The 23,043-nt window shown below is 40.7% G+C and overlaps 1 protein-coding gene across 1 annotated transcript; it reads right to left on the minus strand.

The window, feature by feature from the left end:
• Positions 1-3,820: 3,820 nt before the first annotated feature.
• On the minus strand, positions 3,821-20,607 carry syt9a (synaptotagmin IXa). The gene is made up of 7 exons (XM_035629351.2): positions 19,980-20,607; positions 13,406-13,901; positions 12,301-12,856; positions 7,929-8,049; positions 7,664-7,835; positions 7,254-7,383; positions 3,821-6,237 (listed from the first exon to the last, which is right to left on the minus strand). The coding sequence occupies exons 1-7, from the start codon at positions 20,125-20,127 to the stop codon at positions 6,169-6,171; spliced, it is 1,692 nt and encodes a 563-aa protein (XP_035485244.1). The 5' UTR covers positions 20,128-20,607; the 3' UTR covers positions 3,821-6,168.
• Between the last annotated feature and the right edge of the window lie 2,436 nt (positions 20,608-23,043).

Raw genomic sequence — 23,043 nt, forward strand, 5'->3', positions numbered from 1 at the left:
TTAAAAAAGATATTCAAAACCTCATATACCCGGACGCATATTTGTTCAATGCCATCAGGATTATGAGACGGATATTCCTCATGAGTCTGAGTTTTGAATATAGAAACTTAATAAATTGTCTTTGGAAGGATCTTGCCAAATAATGAAAAGCTTTGTTTTCTATTGATGGAGGATAAAAGTATGACTTGGCAAACTTTGAAGTCTGAGCCTGCCCAAAGCTAGACATAATTTCCTTTTCTGTCATTTCCTCACTCATTGTCTTTAGCCATGGCTACAACATGCATATAAGATAAAAAAAGATATGTAGAAATTATGGAATGCTTTTATACAAACACCTTATAGATGAATGTAATATATGAGGGCGGCTGAGGCTCAGGAGGTAGAGATGGTCATCTACTAACCAGAAGATCGTGGTTCCATCCCTTCGTCCCCCAGTCTGCATGTCGAAGTGTATGGATTTGACAAATAAAGTGCAGTAAATAGCAGCACTGTGTGAATGTGTTTTCTGCATGGATGAATGTATTGTTAAGTGCTTTGAGTGGTTATGTTCATACTTCAAAACTGTATTTTTATTCAGTCACTGTCACATGGTAAGCTCATACCCCATCTATTAACTCCTCTGTGTGCAACTCAAATGTATTATGTCCAGAAAGCAAAACAAAGTGTGTCAGTGCATGCCAGAAAGAAGGAAAGAGATAAACAAGGCAGTGTGGTCCGCTGTGTTAAATAGTTTTTGGAATTATGAATGAGGTGTTAATGTTTGGCTCAGTTCTCAACAGAATTGTTTCAGGCGCGCGCACACACACACACACACACACACAAACACACACACACACACACACACACACACACACACACACACACGCACACACACACAATATTGTACTTCTGACTTAGTGAGGACACTCATTTACATAATGCATTCACTAGACCCTTACCCTCACCTTAATCGTCTTTAAGCCTTTATAAAAAGTGAGGACTGACCAAATGTCCTCACTTTCCCAAAATGTCCTCACTCTGCAAGGTCTATAATCAAAATGGTATATACACACAAACACACACACACACACACACACACACACACACTCACACACTCACACACAGAGAGATTGATTTTGATTTTTAAAAAACAATGTTTATTAAGATTTACCAGAGAGAGAGAGGGGGAAGATATCTAAAACGTGCATCTTGAGCCTGGACTTGAAACAATCAGTGGAGGGGCCAGAAAAGAAAGGGGGTTGCAACAGGAAACACCAACATTCACCAGAAAATGGAGAAAAAAACAGCTATTTCCAAGGATGAGATCAAGACATACTATCTTAGCCAACCAAATCTCCCCTTTCTATCTTTTTGTTCACTGTCGTCTTTATGTCCCCTCATTTCTTCTTTGCACCAACAAGCACTACCCACACTCCACTGAGGTTGAATACCTGTTTCACCGGAACTTAGTTAGAGCTGAAGAATCCTATTGGGTGAGAGGTGAAACATCTTCAAAAATCTATAACCAAGTCCAGTTGCTCCTGATTCAACGCCTTCTAGACTCTTCTGTTTTAGTACAGAGATGTTTAAATGTAACAATAAGAGTTCTCAAAGGATTGAAAGTGGCTTACAGCTGCCCCACCAGATGAACAAGATGATTCGGGCAGGGAATTATTTGTGTCTATAAGTAATTTAAAATCTGAGTTAAACAAAATCACATGCATTGTTCCCCAGGGCTCCATCTTGGGGTAATCTACATGCTCCCACTGGCTCAGATTTTGGATGACCACAAAATAAATTACCATATATATGCAGACGGCACACACATTTCCATAACTCTATCACCAGGGGACTATAGTCCAATGCAAGCACTGAGTGACAAGTCAACAATTGGATGTGCCCGAATTAGAGGAAATATTAAAGGTTTATGCTCACCTTCAATCTGTAATGTTAAAAAGCACAGACCAAGCTAGAAATCTTGGTGTAGTCATGGACTCTGACCTGAGTTTTAACAGCCATATTAATACAATTACAAAGACAGCCTACTATCACCTGAAGAATATAGCAAGAATTAAAGGACTGATGTCTCAGCAGGATTTGAAAAAACTATTCCATGCATTTATCTTCAGCCAACGTACTACTGTAACAGTGTCTGCACCAAATATTTGCAACAAGCTTCCAGAAAACTGCAGGACCACTTTAACTCTTAGTTCCTTTGAATCAAAGCTAAAAACTTTCTTTTTATATAATCAAATAATTATCTTAAACAGCAGTATAACGTCTGCTCTTGTATTTTATACTTTATTGTACCTTCTATTGTATCTTTTATTTTCTAATCTTTCTTAATGTTTTATGACTTTTTAAATTATGTCTTAATGTTCTTCTGCACTTTGTCGCAATGTTCCTGATTGTTTGTGTAAAACACTTTGAATTGCCCTGTTGCTGAAATGTACTTTAAACAAAGGTGCCTTGCCTTCCAGTGAATGGTGACATTGTAGATGCCCATGGGGTTAATTGGGCTCATCCAGATTTGCTGATCACATACCTGAATATTTATTGTACAAACATGCAGAGATTAGTGGCTAAATCGGCTAAGCCCCTATAGAAGGCTTCACAGAACAATCATTTTAAGTCAGCATCGTTCCAGCGTGAGAGGCTCCTCAAGAGTAGGTTTTAATAATTGAGAATCAGAGCGGCACGAGTAGCACAAATTAAATTTAGAGTGGACAGTTGCTAATAGTTGTTGCGTGGACTTTTCAATTATCCTACTCTGTCTATGTAGAGTAAATGTCAGACAGATAATTATATCACCAACTAAGATGATTTGTGAAAAATGTGCTCTCCCTTTCCTTGTTACCAACATTCTGACTGAATCACTGTAGTACAGCCTACCAGAAATGTGTCATTCAGTGCCCACTAACAAGACCTTAACAAGCTACCCACACTCCCCTGTCAGTGCAATCTCAGCCCACTCCCCCCCTCTCTTTCTCTCTCCTTTAGATGAATCTCCATCACGATATACACCCAGGCTGAGTTCTAATCAAGGGCAGTGTAAGTGGACAAGGTCACAGATATTAACCAGATGGCAACAACTGAAGGTTATCTTTTTAGGGCACTCTGAAACCCTTGACACTTACACTGAGTAGACCTACTTTATTCATCATTGGCCCAACGACATCAAACCATCCATGAAAGGCAGCCCCCGTGAAATACAAGGTGAGATAACTCTTCTGTGAGAAGAATAGATGGAAGAGTTCAGAGATCAAGCAGACGTTTAAACTCACAAGACTTTAACAAGGAATGGTATCATATTAGCTCTAGTTGAGTTGACATATTGTGGAGTTACAGATGTATTGATTGGCAGGGTTGGTTGGCAGTTCAGGGATACTCATTCTTCAATTTTTTAAGTGCCCAAAGATGGTGACAAAAAAGGTAAGGAAAAATGTTAATGTAGAAGGTACAAGTATACAAGCTAGGAACAGTAAACACTAACAGTTAACTAAGCATTGAAATAATAAACTATTTTAAGCATACGTTTTGTGAGTTAAGCATTTTAAAATCCCCACGAATATGTCTTGTGCCTTCTGGATATTACTATTTGATATATAGTGATTGTGATATTCAGCGAAGCTTCATTACACCACTCTTGTTTGATAGGCAAGCTGTAGCAAACCATTTAACCGATTACAGTTTCTTTCAAGCAAGGTTAGTGAATGTTTTAATTACAGTATATGAAACATGTTATGGTATATCTAGTTCGTGCATAGATATAAAAGATCCAAATCCATCAAGCATACGATAAAATTGGCACATTAATTAAACATCAATGAAACATGAGGCATTTTCAGATTTAAGTTTTTATTAACATCTGCTCTTTTTATTTTGCCTAAAGATTTTATTTCACATGTTATGAAGTGCAAAGATATGACTCAATGTTCTGCAATTAAAGAAAGCAAGACAGATGTGGTCCTTTTTGCCCCTTTCAACTTGACTTATAAAAAGAGAAATATATGTCCCAAGACATGAAACCATACACTCATAATGTGGACTACTTATTTCATACAATCATATTTCATATATAAAATATGTAGATTTCATCTCCTACAAATGTGGACAAGGTCCATCCACGCCGTCATTCCTCATTGTTTGGTCTGTATGTACTCGCTCACTGTATTGTTTGGTTTTCTATCCAAACTAACTCATATACAAATCAGTAATCTGGATATATCTTGTATTAAAAATACAGACAGGATTGCAAAATTTCTGCTTATATTGCCTAAAACTTATTTTCCTAAAAGGACATTCAACCTCTTCTTGTGAAGGTCCAGAAACTTTGGAAGAACCCACATATCTCAATAGGACTTTTCACTCTTTGCATGTAAACCTCTTAATGTGTCTGTTCTTGGTTTCTCTCCATATATCTCATAAATACATTAATGTTCTTTTTGCACTCTTCTCAAATTCTGTGTCATCTCATTTTCAATGTTTATCAAAATTTAGAAGCAAAGGACATATTTGTTTATGCTGTATGGCTGTAATGTTTTGCTGAAAAGGCTAAATGAAAATGGCCAATGGCTTACAGTATTTCAATGTCTTTTCCTACTGGCTGTTTTGAAAATACAATTGCTTTGAGGATTATGCTTACTGCAGCTTTACATTCCCCATTAAAACTGCATATGCTTGACTGTTAACAGCCTGAAAGATATACTGTGTGTATGTAATAAATGAAAGACATCTTACTGCAGCTAGAACATTTTATTTTAACCTCCACTCACTGCCAGGGCTAACCTCTTAGACACACACAATGCAAAAGAAACAGCCAGAAGCCTAAATGTAACATCAGTAGAGGTACAGTAGAGACAAGTGCCGGCTGTAAGCCATTTAAGCAAATTGAATGGGAACGGAGCCTGATGGGAACTGAACAGCTCCAAATGGAAGAAGAAAGAGGGAGAACATTAAAACAGCATAATTAAGTTCCAGGTGAGTAGGTTCCCACTCATCCACAGAGTCAGACAATCTACTGGTTGCAGAAAAAGATTATGTCACACAAACAGTCACGTCCTGTTTATGCACATATTGGAGCCACAGCACACAGCGTCCTCATCCATCTATCCGAAGGTTCATTCTGAAACTCATGGTTCACCGCTCACCAATTTATGAGCAACACATTTGACATTTGAATTGATCAACAAAAAGAACCACTGCAAATGTGTGCTGTGATAATGTATTTCCAAATCTTGTTTGGTGTTTTTTTTCCAACTACTTCATAGTTGTTTCTAAATTGGCTGACGTTAATTTCAGAGCTGTGTCTACAGGCATTCAAGATCTGCTTAGACACATTAGACTAGATTAGACTTCAGACTCCGAAATCCACTTGACTGCATATCTTCTAAAACGTATTACCCACTAATGTTAAATGGCAATAGAACATGCTACAAAATAAATGATAACTATCTTATAGTGTAACTCTTTCCTAAATTTTCCATGTTTTATTGTTTCACTGATTTTCCACTGGTCCACTGTGTAGAACTACAGTGAAGCAGCTACCTTATATTTTCTGAAATGGAGTCAAACAAAACACAAATAATTTACTTCCCCAAAAAGTTAGAAATAATTATATCACAATTAAACTGTGTTGAACGCGAAAAATGGAACAGAATAATATTTATTGATAACATTTAACATATTTTTACTTACAGGTACCTCAAAATTGACCGTCACTGCACATCAACTGACAGAACAACACGTTGTTTTCCCAAACAGAAACAACTGAGGAGAAAGTCTCCCATCAAACCATGACCTCATGCACCAATTCGCACCAAATTTAAGAAAAAACAGTATGGCAGTTCAACTGGTTGTAAGTACATTGTCCAAAAACAGACTCACCTCATTGAAACAAGTAACAAGTAACAAGACCATGTAAAAAAAAAAAAAAAAAAGTTTGACTGTTGTTTTTCTTATTGAACATTATAGAAAAGAAAACATCCATCTTTGCGGTCATTCAACATGCAACTGATCCAACTGAACTGAGCTCAAGGCAGTTTCTGTCTCTCTTTCCCATAGATGTTTATGGATGTCTGCATTCTTCTTTTAGGACCATATGTGTGCAGCACTCAGCAGCACCACAGTCCGAAGGTACAGCCCAGGCATCAGGTGGATTCTTGCTCTTATGTGAATTGTTATTCAAGGCTATGGAGAGGGAGGTGTCTTCAGAGAGTTGCAGGACCCTCCCTGGCTCCCTTCTGTGGTCCCCTGGTACTGAATAATAAAAATAAAGCAGAACATTGTAAAATTAATATATCAACAATAGCTAAAAGTTGACCATGCTTGCAAAATCCTTAAAATATTGTACAGTCATATCAAATCAAATAATAGTAGTTTTTTTTTAAATCACATCTGTTAATCTTTGAACCTCCAAACAAATGTGCTTGCCACCTGCAGAGTGACGAATTGGTCAGTAAAACAATCTGTGAATGTCTCCCAATTAATTTGAGATTTTTGTGAGGTTGGTTTATTTATTAATTCTCTCAATTTTATTGGAATAGACTGCTCCTTTGACTGTTTTGGTCTCGACAAAACAGCCACAGAGGTGCAGTGTATTTTCAGACAAAATGGCTTGAAAAGGATTTTTCAGACAAAATGGCTTACTTGGCAAACAGATCAAACTACAGCACACTGCAGTTTGGGAAGGAGCGTGAGGACGAAGAACTTGTGAAGACAGAACAACTTTGACTGAAATAGTAAAGAAATACCAGGAGCCCTCACCTGACATGGTGCCAATCCCAATCACCAGACACTCAACCAGAGCGTCCAGCGTGAAATGTGGTTTCTTGAGGCACCAATGAAGATTTCAAAGTACCACATACCCAAATAACCCCATGGTAGTGGACCCTCCCAGCAGGATAGTGCACCCTGCCATGCTGCAAGAAGTGTTCAGGAATGGTTTGCAGAGCATGATAAATGTGTTGACTTGGCCTCCAAATTCTCCAGATCTCAATCAGATTGTGTATTTGTGGGATGTGCCTGACAATCTAGTCCAATACTGTGAGGCCCAACCTCATAATTTATAGGATCTGATGCTAACGTTTTAATTCCTGATACCGCAGGTCACCTTCAGAGGCTTAGTGGGAGTTCATACCTAAGCCTCAGAGGCTTAAGGGAGTCAGAGCTGTATTGGCAGCAGACGAGGACCTTTACAATGTCATGGCAGTTAGTTTTAATGTTGTGGCTGATCTGTGTACAGTGTGTAACGGATCCCAGTAAAATAACCTCACCTCAACGAGAGGATGCCAGTGGGCGACGGGTTTCCGTGGATATGTGAGCATTTCACCCCAGTGGTCTCGACCAAGGCTGTCTGCATCGTTGCCAACTCGACACACACCAATTACCTCATTATGGCCCACGCTGTAGGTGCAGGAAGGAGAAAGAGAGAGAAAAATGTCATCACCACCAATCTGCGTCACAAAAATAATAATGCATGAAATCCTGAGTGAAAAGAAAACATAATCTTAAGCTTTTAGACTATTTGTGTGACAGGAGTTTCAGAGTTTACAAAATAATTACCAGTGCCTTGAAAATATTTAATCTTTTTTTTCATCTACCAAGTATGAATCAAAAACTGACTTTTGTTAGCAGCACGAAATACTGGCAAACCTATATGAAGGAATATGTTAAAGTTCCTAACCGGTCGTAGTCCATCACTGCAATCAAAAGGCTGATCTGCTCTATGTTCTCTGGTGGAACATCAAAGACAATAGCCTCATTGTAGACAGGATTCAAAGTATTCCTCTTCGTCGACGTCTTCCTCTTCTTCAGTCTGCGACCATCGCACATTAGTGAAACCTTCACGTATGGATCTATGAAAGTGACAGAAACAGAATGGGAAGACATTCATTTTCATTCAGGCTACAAGTGAGACCCTGTTGTGGACAGCATCAGATTTTAATTACCAGATGCACCGGTGATATCCATGGCCTTGAGATTGCGAGCCTTTATCATGGTAATAGTCAATCTGCCTGCAGTTGGCAAGTAACAGAGTGAAAACATCAGATCCCCGAGGTCCACGTTATCCTGAAAGACAACACAAAACACATTTACTCTACCATAAGCTTCATGTAATTTTTTCTAGTGCTGCTGCTTTTCCTTACTGCACATTAGTCAAATGTGAAGAATTACAGCATGGTCTTCTGATATTTGGTTACAGAGATGAAATGTGGTTCTTTTAAAAGACTCTTCTCTTGCACATGGCTCTAATAAAAGCCTCCCACGTGTCACCTGGCTGCTAGACTTCTGTTGAACTGCAGAAGGGCAGAAGCTTACTTATTACTTGCTCTTAAAATAGCTCTACTAAAGAAGTGAGTACCAGAAAAACACACAATCATGTCTGGTGAAGACAAAAACTCCCACTGTAGCATCTCTTGCTGATCTACTGGTATGTGAGGGCGATTGGATTGGAATTTTGAATCAGGCGTCATCTGTCGTTCACTGTCCTTCCATCTTTTTTCACACTTTTTTTTATCCCGGCAAATCAGAAATTTATATAATTTGTCAGCATTGCTAAGCATCAATGCCCTCTTCTGTGATATGACACTTGTTTTTATCTGTGATCTCAATTTGTAAATGAAAGTGTGGGAGATAGCAAAGGAGAGAGAGTTTGGGAGATATTGAGACAGAGGCACTGTAAAGACGTTCAAGATTTTTCTTCCTGAGACATTGGTCTTGAGTAGGCCTGTCAGGGTAACTACTTTTTGTTGCACGATATATTGTCCCATAAATAATTGCGATAAACAATATTATCGTCATTTTAAGAACATTTTTTGGTACTGAATCATGTGAGCTTGCTTGTTGAGTATCCAAGTCCTACACGATTTGTGTCGCTGCTGAGAAATGTTATCCAAAGTTTTCACACTCTTCATTTTGAAGACATGGTGCCTTTAGAAAAATACTAAGAAATCCACATGGTCTGACACTTATAGACCAAACCAGTGATTGATTAATCATATGACGAGAACAGATGAGGACAGAAGCAGCGAGACTTTGCTGGACTGTTGTTGACGTTCATTCTTAAGTCAACAAACATGCATGTAGACACAATGGCTGTTATTGAGATCAATAAACATTATTGATTTTAATATTCATTTATCGTACGAGTCGATAACGTAATTATCGTGACAGGCCTGGTCTTGAGATACAATCTGACTCAAGATTTCAAAAAGTCTATGATATAGAATGTTTTAATTTCCATGATAGATTAACTCATGGAAGTACATTTCACGTCACAGAAGGAACCTGAGGACTTTACATGCTACATTGTCCAAAGTCTTTGTGCACACTTGAGATGCAGGTGGATAGAGAGAGATAAGTGCTGTGCTTCCTGTGCTCCAGAAGCCCTCGGGGGCAACAAATGGCATTTACTACCTGCTGGTTGAATGTAACGCTGAACTGCGAGTCTGCGATAATTGGCCGTATCCCATATTTCACAAGTGACACATAATGCATTTGCATGTGATCTTGCCCATTAAAAGCAAAAACCATCAATCAAAAATGATAAACAAAACAGAACAACAACAAGCCACATGTAATAGTAATATATTATATAGCTTTCGTCTATATTGCTATTGCCTCAAAAATCATAAAAAATAACCCACTCTCGTCCATCAATTTACAATCTGCTTCCACCGCAGAGAAAAACAAGCCAAATTTGGCAATGAAACAATCCCACTCCGACTTGGCTTGATGATAATCATGTCATTTCTAATCATTAAGTAAATGAGTTTATCCACTGATTCTGAGAAATGGGCACTGCTGCATTGGTGACAAAATATCCAACAATGGTTTCCAAAAATGATTAGCTCATATAAGAGTGTATATGTATGTGTGGGGCCTGTCTGCAAATGTGTGCAAGTGTAAGAGTCTGTGCACTGTCTGTGTGTATGTGTGCTTGCGTGTGTGTGTGTGTGTGTGTGTATGTGTGTGTGTGTGTGTGTGTGTGTGTGCATGTGTGTGCATGTGCGTGGGTGCGTGTGTGCATGAGCCAAAAAAAACTGAACAGTGTGAGGATTGCGCACTCGCTGTGAATCGCTGGTCCCAATCACCACCTGTCACATGCTTTTCTATTCAAACAGGGCAACATTAAGGACAGAAGCGTCCGCAGCGAGTCACAAACAACCAGAAATTTACTGTTTACACAAAATTACCAATGGATTTTTCAATATCCATACTTCACTTAAGTCTTCTTTTGGAGCAAAGAACTGTCTAACTGTATTTTATCAGCCTTTCCTTCTCACTAGCTGCCCATTTCTCTTACTTTCTGTAAATTTAGACCCATAATCGTGTGACCCCATGGAAAATAAACAACAACCTGTCAAGTATTGGTAGCTGGACCATTCAGTTCTTGTCAGGCACATATGAGATAAATTACACAAGCACTGCAGTGATGTTAATGACACATTTGTGAATTGCCATGACTTTTGGTTCAAGTCTTTGTCATTGTCAGCATTAAACAATATTGGTTTTATTAAATGTTTGTACTGCAAAGCCCAAGTTGTGTGTAGTCCAAGTAAAGTGCACATTACAGTCTGCCTGACAGAACTAAATAACGGAACACAATTTCCTTGGCCTAGTTATTTCAACAACCCTTATGATTGTCAAGTGCTACATTTGATGTTAGATTGCTCTGAGGTTTGATAGTAGTACTCAAGTTTTACTACATACTGTAAGATCATGAAACTAGACAAATATTCAGTGGACAATCAGACTTTGGAAATCACTCACAATCTGATTCAAGCTGATGTTTTGTAATATGTAACCCCTTCAGCCTGTCATTGATGTTATCTTTTGTATGAGTAATAGATAGAGCATGTTCAGCAGATGCCTTTCACGTGTTTTATGCTCTTATAAAAGAAGACTACCATCTGGCATGTATAACAAGATTCATTCAAGACGGAGCAGTTATTCACAATGAGCATGGATGACCATGAAAATGAATATGAAAATTAAATAAAGTCGTTCTGTTATGACAGAAACCAAGGATAGAAAAAAATTTGAAAAAGGTTTGAAGGTTTTAACATTTTCCTTTTCTTTTCTTTTTTTCTCTCCATTTCCTAGTAAAATTACATGCCTTACAATACCACAGTGGCTATGTTTAGCCTGGATTGACTGGTAGATCAGTAAGTGACATAAAATCTTTGAAAAAAGAAAATTGATCTTGCATCACTGACATTCCCGGGAGAAAATAAATTGTCGGTAGCGATCAATACCAAGGAGTCACATGAATGCCACTTAAGCATGAAGAAGGGGATCAATGGTACATTTGGTTAAGCTCTCACATCTCTCTGAGATGCCTGTCAATGAAAACAATCGTTGGAAGCATATAACCACAAATATTTGTGTACACTGTCTGTGACACAACACATTTGTCGGATATCTCTCGGCTGTTTTATGTATCTCAGTAACGGGGAGCAGTCAAAGAGACAATCTAAGGAGTTCTGGACCTGTGGACAGTGACAGAAAAATATCAGAGACAGGTAAAGCATAGTTATGGTGGTACTGATAGCTCTCTAACACACACACACACACACATAAACACTCACACACACACACTAAGGTAACATGACAAAAAGCATTACATTCCGTCGACCTAAGCGTGGCCTCGATCTGGATTTAATTTACAGATGTTTAAAAAAATGGGTGGCCTCGGTGTATGCCACTGAGTTTAGATAAGCAATGACAGATTCAGCACTTGTCAATAAAACCGTCTCACCGTCCTTCACCGCTGTCAAGTGTCCATAATGTGTATAGTGACAGTGTTTGTCACAAATGGAAGGAATTTTGTAAAACAGTGATCTCAAATAAAAGGAGTTTCTGCATCTTTTTTTTAATTACTGTTACTTCTGAAGTGCTAAGTGGCTACAGAGTATATGTCCTACATTTCACAATACATTAGTACAGACGCATGATAATTATTGTCTGTAGTGTCTAGACTGTAAGTGGGTAGAGAGCAGATAGACTTTCCATCTCACTGCAGAGAGAGACGGAGCAAAATCATCAAAAGAAATCCTCTTTTTCAAAATGAGACCTATTCACCTTTCCTACCAACTCATCTTTCTCTTGTTTGTTCAGAGCTGACAGCTCAGTGTATTTGAAGAGCAGATCTTTTTATTTTATACTTTATACTGTCACAATGTGAAACTCAAATATGGACCAGACATGAGGCTCTCAGTAAAGTTGTTGATAAAACACCTCTTACTATTTGTGATAATAGTTCAAAATTAAATACAACATATAGCACATCTATGATCTTGAACCGAAGCGCCGACTCACCGAGGAGACATACTGGATGTCCCGGCAGAGTTTTGTCTCCCTGGGGAAATCTGCCAGATCAAGGAAGTTGTCCACAACCACTTGGCCAATAATGTCATGGCGCGAAAAACGGTCAAAGTCATAGACGCTGAAGTGCAGTTTACGTGTGGGAAGCTCAGAGTATGCCACAGGAAACAGGAAGACCTCATCAAACACAGGGTTCAGCGTCTTGCGGTGCACCTTGGTCTGGTGCTTGGTCATACGATCAGGCAGCAGGTAGATCTTAACGTAAGGGTCGGAGGTACCAGAGAAGTCCTTAGCCGGGAGGTCCTCTGCTTTGTGGATCTTAACTATTAGCTGTTCCTGGTCACAGTCAAATTTGAGGATGAAGCTGAGGCGCCCACAGCCTCCTCCTCTGCGATTTACCTCGTCTCCCTCAAGAGAGCGCTGTTTGTAGAGCTCAGGTTTGAGACGGCCGAGGCCCAGCCCCATTCCAGTGAGGGAGTCCTGCCTTTGGAACTGGGCCACATTGAAGTCTGGGTTGGACAGGTTCATATGTCTACGAATTGACCCTTGTCTGTGGGCAGAGTAAATCCACATCATCAAACAACATCAACAGGTTAAATCAGAAACGGCACGAGGGTGTTTATGTCCTGATTGGACAATTCCGCACCTCACAATTTACTCCCAGCACTGCGAGCCAATGCAGGAGGTCCTGCTGCGTAGCCAGGCAGAGAGTTAAAGGGTGTGGAGAGGTGACCACTCACAGATCTGCCAACGATGTTTGTTTTGATATTGACCCAGTATTTTAGTTGCTTCATTCTAAACACAGCATAAGCCATAACCACAACCTTTCCTCCACTGTAAACACGATGTAGCTGCCATGCAGAGACATTGTAGATAGCAACAATATGAAAAGCATTTGCATCAAACAAGTTTTGCAGTTTATCATCTAATATTCATGTTTTGGTCTGGCACTAGTGTTGAGAGCCATGCAGAAGAGTACTGATCAGTTCAAACACAAGTTAATGTTAGACTTGAATCGAAACAAATATTAACTGTGAACTATGACGAGTTTTGCAGTAATTCTGCATAAAGGCAAATAAATCAGAAAACTTAAACTGACCCAGTTTCAGACATCAAGTGACCAGACGGCGGGGGCTCGGTTGTCTGTCTCTGCATACGAGGGTTGGTGTGAACCCCATTGTCCCGACTTTTACTCTGGGCGTCCAGTGGGATGTCTGGAGATGTGTAACTGATCTTCATAGCTGCCTCAGGTGTGGCCAGCACCACAGGTGGCGGAGACACGGGAGTCACCGGAGCCTCCACCGATACAACAGACGCCACAGGAGTGGGCTCTCTGGCGACGGAACACTGTGAAGATTCACGGCGGTTGTGTGGCGGCGGGTCCACGGCTGTGTAAACTGGCTGTCTGGGTGCGGGCTGCGAGTGCAGAGGGCTCATGGTTGGATTGAGGTGGCCGTGGGGCTCCTTCATGGTGGGTGAGATTCCTCCCTCCCTCCATGGTATCCAGCAGAGTTTCCAGGAGACAAAGAGAGAGACTCCGAACAAGGCCAAACCACAGGCAGTCACCACCAGAGACAGCAGACTCACGGATATATCTGAGCAGGTGACAAGAGACACAGAAAATAAGGACAGTGACTTAAGTTTGCTGTCTGATATGAGTTGCTTAGTTAAACCTTTATCCCCATTTACCATCACAATCCTTAGCAACTTTATGCATTACATGTTTGAAAACTCTTATAATAATGAATCACAGTGTTAGTACGGTAACACACAGGGGCATGTGGTGTGTTGGGCTGGTTCATTCATTCAGCTGTGGTGTTGCATTAGAAGAATGTGTTGGGACAAATCATGCTTCTTCAAAATTTGATTTATTATAACTGTGAAGTTAGCTTTCGGGATTTTCTTCTTTTCTCTTCTAATTGTTACAAAGAATCCCTGAGTAGATTAATTAGGATTTACCACATTTATTTAATTATCCTGTGGAGCCTCATGTCTGCCCCCACAAGTGGAGTCCATCTCATCCTGTAATGTTCAGGCATTTGCAGATAACAGCAGAGAAATGGTTTGTTAAAACAGAAGCAGCATTTCCATTCCTGTTCATATACACACATTTGAATACTGTAACACGCATTTATTTTATTCATAATTACTTTAAAATTTTTTAATTATTTTTGGAAAGAGGTGGTTTGAAGTGTCTCAATAGATTAACTTAGACTAAAATATACTGTTCATAAGTATGTGGTTGCAACTGTATCATTGTGTAAATGAATAAATGAGAACAAAATGAAAAATTAATAAGCATCAATACTAAAAGTTGGAAACCAGCTTATATTATTTGTTCAGTAGAGGCAAAGCTAGATAGTTGCCCTGCTTACCAAACTGTCAATAGTTATTTTAGCTGTACAGCTTTGCTCTATCTATTCTGCTAAAGCAGTTGTTAGTACAGTACATACCAGCGAACCAAAGGTGGCTGTGTAAAGGTAACAGTTTAGAAGAATTGATTAAAAGTCTTCTGTTCGTGACAGCAGATTAATCAGACATTTTCCAGTAAAAATGCTATGGCAACTTATATGTACAGCATCATTTTAGGTGAATACACTTGTGTGCACGAGCAGAGACAGTGGCAGTGGGAGTATAAAAGTTTATACAGGAGTATCACGACACAGGCCTTAAAATGTCAAGTAAGAGTTTATGGTTTTCAAAACACGACACTGGAGATACCTGCCGCGCATTTGTTTACAACTGCACAGGGATTTTGCGAGTCACCGTGGAAAGACAGGAGAGGGGTGATGCAACAGAGTCATCAAGGGCTTTCTGAATCATCTCTGCTCTCAAGAAGTGGGTGGCTGGTTTTTGCAAGATAAATCAAAGAAACTGCTGCGACACAGCAATGCTGAGGTTCAGTCTATGACTGGTTGCAATAATTGTATGATTTTTGTAAAAATGTTTACAAGTCAAAAGATTTTTTTTCTCTCTAAACAAACTACACTGTATATGGGAAAGTGTTGAATTGACGACCCTTCCCTTTGCCTCAAACTTGCACAATTAAAGAAGGTGACTTCTGTTTGAGGTCAGTTTGAGGTGCAACTCCCTTTTGTACATTCTGTGAATAAACTGACATAAAACAAAAATCCATTAATAGAAATTCAGGATTTAGGAGGAGCTGTGCTTTGCAAAAAGTACTGTCAACACCCATCACAGACATATGAAAGAGCATATGATAATGCATTGCATCAATATTTTACAGCCGGGGTCTCAGAGACCCCATTAAAAAGTAATCCAACCGGTCATTAAAATCATATTTTTCATGATTTTTAAGTAGATTTTGTCCATTTCAAACACAAATTAGTGAACAGAACCTGAACAGGTGGAATCAAAGTAATTGTTCTGATCAATGGGGTAAAATAATCAGTCATATGGCACAATTATGTTTATTGCTTAATGTTTTGATGTATTGTGTTCTCTGTTTGTTATACTCTAGTTTATTGTTAAGATTCAGGAACAGTCTTTTCATGAACTACTCACATCAGTTGATAAACATAATCAGTAGGTTGGGTTAGCGTACAGGCCACATTATAATAAGGACAGAGTGCATTTGGGAGATGAGTTTTTCAGACTATCGCACACAAAAGCTGTACCCTTGACATACATCCACTGGATGGAAAATTTGCAGATATGATAATGTGGTAGAATAATAGCAAGCATAACAAACATTGCCCTGAACTTTAAGAGCCAGCCCATCTGGTTGCCATCAGGATTGAAGGGAATGCTATGCATCACTAATTGAGTGTATTGCATGTTATTAAAGAGCAGATGATTCTTCTCTTAAAGAATGGGTTCCAGATTTGTTCTAATTATATCTCAATAATTATAATTAGAGTAATAATGATCACATGCCTATATATTGACCACAGTACTGGTCGCCTCTGGACTGGCTGTAAAGTGATCCCTTCCCTTTTGATACATTGGAAATAATTGGACATCCACAATCGGGATTCTATTTCAAATTTCAGATAAACCTTCATCAGTTTGCAACAGTAAAATCAAATGAGTGACTTATAGTACTTTTGTGTAAAATTCCATCTTCAGGTTTCCCCATTATACTGTTGCAGAGGGCAACACATGTTGTTCTCATAAGACTGTATATTTGGAAAGTAGCCAATTGATTTGGCAAACTTAGAACTTGAAGGATCACATCAGCTGTGTGTGAACTATGTAAATCAGTTCTTAACGGAGGAGGAGAGCAGACTTTTTAAAATGTTCTATAATCACATTATTGCCCTTTCAAGAAAATGTTGTCACTTGAGTTACATATTGCTTATTTTTTTATGAGGCCAAATAAAAGAAATCCAATATTGAGGCAACTGAATATGGCTTTACCAATGTTCGCATGCATGTGCCAGAGTGAACTGTTGCCCGGCAACAACTATTATAGGAGAAAATGGTTTGAAGGTGGGAGGACAGACATTGTGGGCGAAGATTATCCTATTTTATTTGTAGAAAAACCTACCCACTGATGGTTTATGCATGTTGATCTACTGAATCACCTCTTTTATGATATCATATATAAGTTATTGACACACTTTGTTAGGTGCACTGCAAGCCTCATGCCAACAGTTCTTTGCCTAATTCTGTGCTGACTAATTTCCATTCAGCTGCTGTAGTGTTAACTTTCATTTGTGCTTTTGAAATATCTTCAGACGTTGAGGTGGAACAGGTCCAGGCTACTGCACTGCGTTGTTTTAATAGCATCCGCTTCATCCACCTGACCATGGCCGTTTGTGGCTGTGCCTTGTCCTGTGCAAGAGCAGTGATACCGACGTCTCCAGTTCATGTGCTGACAGAGCAAAAAGATGATTAGTTGCCTATGGATTAAAGATATTCCAAAGAAAAATAATTAGTGCATAATTATTTTAATTACTTTAAGCATATTAATGAGTAAAATTATGCCATTTCCGGTTTTAGAGACAGTAATTGTTGCTTGTCTTGAATATACTATAGCACATTTTTACATTGAGGAGATACATAGGCAGTAGCAAAAAGATTGTATTTGGACTGTTTTTATTACTGGACCAATAACATTTAAGTGTATATTCATTTTTAAATTTCAAAATAATAATCTCACTGTTGCGTGATTTCTATGAGGCAGTGCCCAGGATACCTTTAATTTATACCAATCCCTTCCTGGGTTACAGGTAACAGAAATATAGTTTAGTATATGAATACAATATTACCATTATGTGCTGTGCAGCTGCTGTTATGCCTCTATTGTGGTGTGATGAATTAGTCATAAGCAAATACTTTCCTACAATAATCACATTTAGTCCTTGCAACTGTTTTAATTATTGCATTCTATATCAAAAGAGAATACTGGATATTGGGATATGAAAGAGTTTGTTGTTTTAAATCATGGTATTTCTGTTTTGAGTCTGACAGACACAAGATTTATCATCAAGAGAAAGAACCTGAAAGAGAAAAATCACTTTTTAAAGGGTTACTAAAGCATTTGAGGATACATCTTGGACTGAATCACATCTGACAACCTCTACTAGATTCAAAGCTCAGCTGCTTTTGTGTGCAGAAGACAATTTTTTAAAGATTTAAGTGCAATGCAAGATTAAAACATAGCAAATGTGAAAAATAATTTAACATCATTTCATTATGTGTTATAGTTAATGTATAAGCCATCCTCCAAATCCAGCAGCATTGCCTAATACTGGACAGGCTCAGTGTGTGTGGGCGCTGTCGTGAGAGCGTGCACAGTAACTCCGATAAACTGTCCTTTCTGCGCTCTGAGATTCTGTGAATATCAGAGTATGTGTGATTTGGGAGAATAATGTGGAGAAATTTAGGGACTCGCCATCTGAGGACACTGAGCCCACAGTCAGCCTGCCAGGAAGCCAGAGTGCTGCCTGGTGGAGAGGAATCTACGGACATGGAAGGATCCAGAGACGCATGGACCAAATTTAGAGCACAGGACCTGGAAAGGTGCTCCAGTGTAGGAGGCGAATACGTGCTGAAAAGGCAATATATGGAACTTCAACCTCCCGAGATGCTGTAATTCGCCTTGAACCTCGCTCTAAGAGTGTAGACTGTAATTATGCAATTATTGGGAATCGATAAATTTAATATCAACACAAAGTACATAACATAGTATGTCACACTGATTAGTTCTGATTGGTGTTCCTCAGGGCTCTAACTGCTGCTGGTGTCTTCACAGTACGGAAGTTGCATTGGTTGCAGATTTAGGTCCCACCATAAACTGCTGTGCACACGCCGAGCCTTCAAAGTGCAGTGACACTTTTGGGAAATAAATGCATTTGTGGTCTTAGAGGAGACAATAGATATGTACAGTCAAAATGAAGCTATAGCTAGCACCCAGTAAAGTCAGCCCGAAACTGAACCCTGGGTCACATTGGTCAGTGTTGGACCTGCTCTCTCTCAGTTCTGTCTTCATCCTTTACATGCTAGCAAGAACTGAAATAAGAACCTACAGGCAAACCACCCTTATGACCTCACCAGCATACTGTAGCAATTCCACATTTCAAACTGACAAAGTGCAAAGGAAATTACAAGACAGGGTCGGCCTATATGATGAATGAGGGGAGAGCTGTGAGATTAGGCGATAGAGGATATAGGCGATGGATGGATGGGGAAGAATGGAGTGGGAATTCAAAAAGTGCTTTCATGTGGTGAATACTGATTATTAATAGTAATGCAAACTAATGGAAGCAGAGTGAATTGAGCAGAAATGTGGAGGATTGCAATTACATGTGCTTTCTCTCGCCTTCAAATTATCTCCCTCGCTTTTCCCTGTTCACTGCTCTCTTTCCCTCTCTCTCTCTCTTTCTCTCTCTCTCTCTCTTTCTCTCTCTCTCTCTCTCTCTCTCTCTCTCTCTCTCTCTCTCTCTCTCTCTCTCTCTCTCTCTCTCTCACACACACACACACACACACACACACACACACTCTCACACACACGCCCTGACGTTCATTAGTCTAGATGGTGCTGATGAAAAGTGACTCTGACCACATTCGTTCTTTTTTACCCATAATTATTATTATAATTATCATTTACCGGGCAGTTCTGTTTAGAAAGTTAAGAACAGGAAATGTAGTGAGTGTTACGAGCAGCCTGCACATGCTTTTGGTGAGATGAAGAACTGAATCTAGGGTAAACTTCAAAGGAAGTAGGATACAGTAAGTGTGCCACGATAGAAACTGCCGGCGAGCCCAGGTACAAGCGGAACTCAGCCCAGGGAGAAGAGCCCATACATCAGATTTGATATGATGTGTCTGTGTTCTGTGACTTGGTGTGTATGGTTATCAAGAATCAATTGGACTAATACCACACATTAAGACTCGTGCACAGCCTGATATATAATATAATAAACATATAAATAAATACATATATAAATATATATATTTTTTTCTATATTTGGATTTAATATATACATGTTGGAATCTGAATTTGGCAATCAGTAAAAAATAGAAGGCATTTCAGTGACATAATTAAACTGCATAATTGAGAGCTGATGGATTTTTTTTTAAGAGAGAGAGAGAGAGAGAGAGAGAGGTTGTGAAAGCGCCAAGACTGCACCTATTGAATTGTTTGGTGCAGAATGTTCAATGAAAAAGTCCCGCGCGCGTTCACTTGGATTCAGTCCGACCCTCACCTGAATCCGTGTAGCGTGGCCTGGCGAGGTCCCGGAAATAGTAGATGAAATCCAGGCAGTTCTCGTTCTGCACTTCCCCCTTCGAACAGAGATCCGACAGGAGTTCAAGTGCCTTTTGACAAATCTCGTCATCTCTGTCTCCAGGCATTTCCCCCCAGCATCCTCGTGAACGGAGGGTCTCGGAGGCACCACCCGACGGTCCCCTGCACTCCCCGCTCGATTGCCTGGCAGGGTCAGCCACGCGTCCGGGCGCACGCCTGCCTGCCCACCGGACGGAATCGTCGTGTGTCAGGGAAAGAACGACAGTGAACACAAAGGGTCCAAGGGTCCCAGAGAGCAGGTGGGCAGTGTGCCGGTCCACCCCCGCTGCTGCTCCGGTTCAGAGCCACCGGTTGAATCCGACGCGTCGCCACTGCGGCGCCGTGCGCTGTCCGAGGTGCTGAAGTGAGCGCGCGCGCTCCGGGCGGATCTCGCGGGCGGATCTCCGACGTGTCGACGCCTTCAGGCGGCAGCAGGCTCAGGAAAAGTTGAGAGGCATTTGTTAACACATGGAGAAATGGCTGCAGAGTAGTACTACCTGTGGCGAAACGCTCACTCCCCTGCTCGGACGAATCTGGTGTGGTTTCACGTGCCTGAACGTGGCCAATCAGAGGATGGCATGGTCCCCCCCCCCCCCCCCCCCCCCCCCAACACACACACACACACACACCCACCCCCCCTTTCTGTCTTTCTTTTTTTGAGATAATGATACAGACAAACATTATATGTAAGTTTATTTTAAACCGACTCAAATGAGCACGAGCGATTACATCAGGGCACTGAGAGGAATTATTTTTCCGAGCTCTTCGCGTCGCGGTGCAGCCGCGGCCATGGACTCATCCGCAGTGACATCCATGTGTCTTGCCATATACTGAGCCCATTAGAATTGAGGAACACGTGCATGCACGTGGAGAGAGGGCGTCTATTTGTCTCTCTGTCTTCCCCCCCCCCCCCCCCTATTGTTCATAATCGTTTCTGGAGTGCTCAGGTTATAATTATAATCAACTGCTCCGTATATTTCTCATGGGACAATCCATGTTAATATTTCAGAGTGTGCACTGTTTTGCTGTCATTCCTTTTTTATGAAGTCGTCTTTCTAAAAGGCACACAGTCAATTTCACCTCCACCGAGTTAATTTCTGTGACTGACAAACCTAATTACGGCATAGATTCTACACGGGTTCGCATTACACTTGAGTGGGAAAAGTATTAGCCTGAGTCTTTGTATCACAGACAACCTGTGATGTGCACCGTACAAAGACATTATGCTGTAGGATAAACTACTATATATCTTGTAGGATTAAACAGAATCTTCTGGTGATGAAACGGAGGTGTGTAGAAACCATTGATGGGGTTGCTGGGGCGAAAAATCTGTTCAAAAAGGATGTAAAAAAGGGGAAACAGTATACGAAATGTCTCCCTTTTATCAATAGACCAGCACTCCAAGATCACACATTCGCTGGCAATCATAAAAGGGACAAACCGAGCAATAGGTACCGAGAGAAACAGATTAGAGGGGTGAAAATAAAGAGTGACAGATAAACGGGCTTGCTTTGCTGGTGATATTCATGCTAATTCCACCAGGAACAAAGAGCCCAGCAGTCTTCTACCATCAAAGATAAACACAACTTCTAATGAGCTGTGCCCTGTGAGCTTCTATCTCGATGCTCTGCTGTCTTACGGACGTCTCTCACTGCAACGTAATGATAATAATAATAAGAGCCTGACAGACTTTATCTCCACACGAGAGAACGTGGTCGTGGTTCGCACATGACTTATTCTTGGAACAGTTAAAGAGGTGGCAGTTTTAGAGGAAAGTAGATGATGGTAGCCATGATGGCAGCGATGTGCATGTGTGCGTGTGTGTGTGCGTGTGTGTGTGTGTGTGTGTGTGTGTGTTTCATTCAAAAATGTTTGCACATTAGTAAGTCAGCTTGGTGTCCATGGCAACTATACAAGACAGAAGGAGCACTTCACGCTTTTTCTTCTCTTCAACTCTCATTCTTTCATCCTTTCTACTCCACTATTAATTCTCCAGCATTTCTCTACTCTTGTCTTTCCTTTTTCAAATATTTTTTTTCTTTTCTCATTGTTCTCTCTCTCTCCCTCTCTCTCTCTCTATGCCTCTCTCTCTCCCTCTCTCCCTCCCTCTCTCTCTCTCTCTCTCTCTCTCTCTCTCTCTCTATGCCTCTCTCTCTCTCTCTCTCTCTCCCTCTCCCTCTCTCCCCCCTCTCTCTCCCTCTCTCTCTCCCTCCCTCTCTCTCTCTCTCTCTCTCTCACTCTCTCTTCCTCTCTCTCTCTCTATGCCTCTCTCTCTCCCTCTCTCCCTCCCTCTCTCTCTCTCTCTCTCTCTCTCTCTCTCTCTCTATGCCTCTCTCTCTCTCTCTCTCTCTCCCTCTCCCTCTCTCCCCCCTCTCTCTCCCTCTCTCTCTCCCTCCCTCTCTCTCTCTCTCTCTCTCTCACTCTCTCTTCCTCTCTCTCTCTCTCTCTCTCTCTCTCTCCCTCTCTCTCTCCCTCTCTCCCCCTCTCTCTCCCTCTCTCTCTCTCTCTCTCTCTCTCTCTCTCTCTCTCTCTCCCTCTCTCCCTCTCTCCCTCCCTCTCTCTCTCTCTCCCTCTCTCCCTCCCTCACTCTCTCTCCCTCTCTCTCTCTCTCTCCCTCCCTCACTCTCTCTCCCTCTCTCTCTCTCCCTCTCTCCCTCTCTCCCTCCCTCTCTCTCTCTCTCCCTCTCTCCCTCCCTCACTCTCTCTCCCTCTCTCTCTCTCTCTCTCTCCCTCTCTCCCTCACACTCACTCTCTATGACACACGCTCTCTCTTGTTTGGGCCAGTGCTCAGAGAGTGATAAAAGGTCAATAATGCAGAATGCCTGCAGACACTCATAACACTGAAATGTCACAAATCTAAACTCACTCCAGGCCACTGAGATGCGGATGGTAATCCAAATGAGGGGAAGGAAAATACCCTGAACAATAAATCGTGAATGCCTGGTGTCAACAGGATTGAAAGGGTTCATTTCTGCCATGTGGAT

The sequence above is a fragment of the Scophthalmus maximus genome, chromosome 4 (genome assembly GCF_022379125.1).
Source record: "Scophthalmus maximus strain ysfricsl-2021 chromosome 4, ASM2237912v1, whole genome shotgun sequence".
In the NCBI taxonomy this organism is placed as follows: domain Eukaryota; kingdom Metazoa; phylum Chordata; class Actinopteri; order Pleuronectiformes; family Scophthalmidae; genus Scophthalmus; species Scophthalmus maximus.

Excerpts from the sequence above, each read along its gene's own strand:
- syt9a (XM_035629351.2), bottom strand. The coding sequence starts at position 20,127 with ATGCCTGGAGACAGAGATGACGAGATTTGTCAAAAGGCACTTGAACTC. Across the intron at positions 8,050-12,300 it reads ACATCCAGTATGTCTCCTCG|GATAACGTGGACCTCGGGGA; the intron begins GTGAGTCGGCGC and ends GTTGTCTTTCAG. Across the intron at positions 7,836-7,928 it reads GGATATCACCGGTGCATCTG|ATCCATACGTGAAGGTTTCA; the intron begins GTAATTAAAATC and ends TCACTTTCATAG.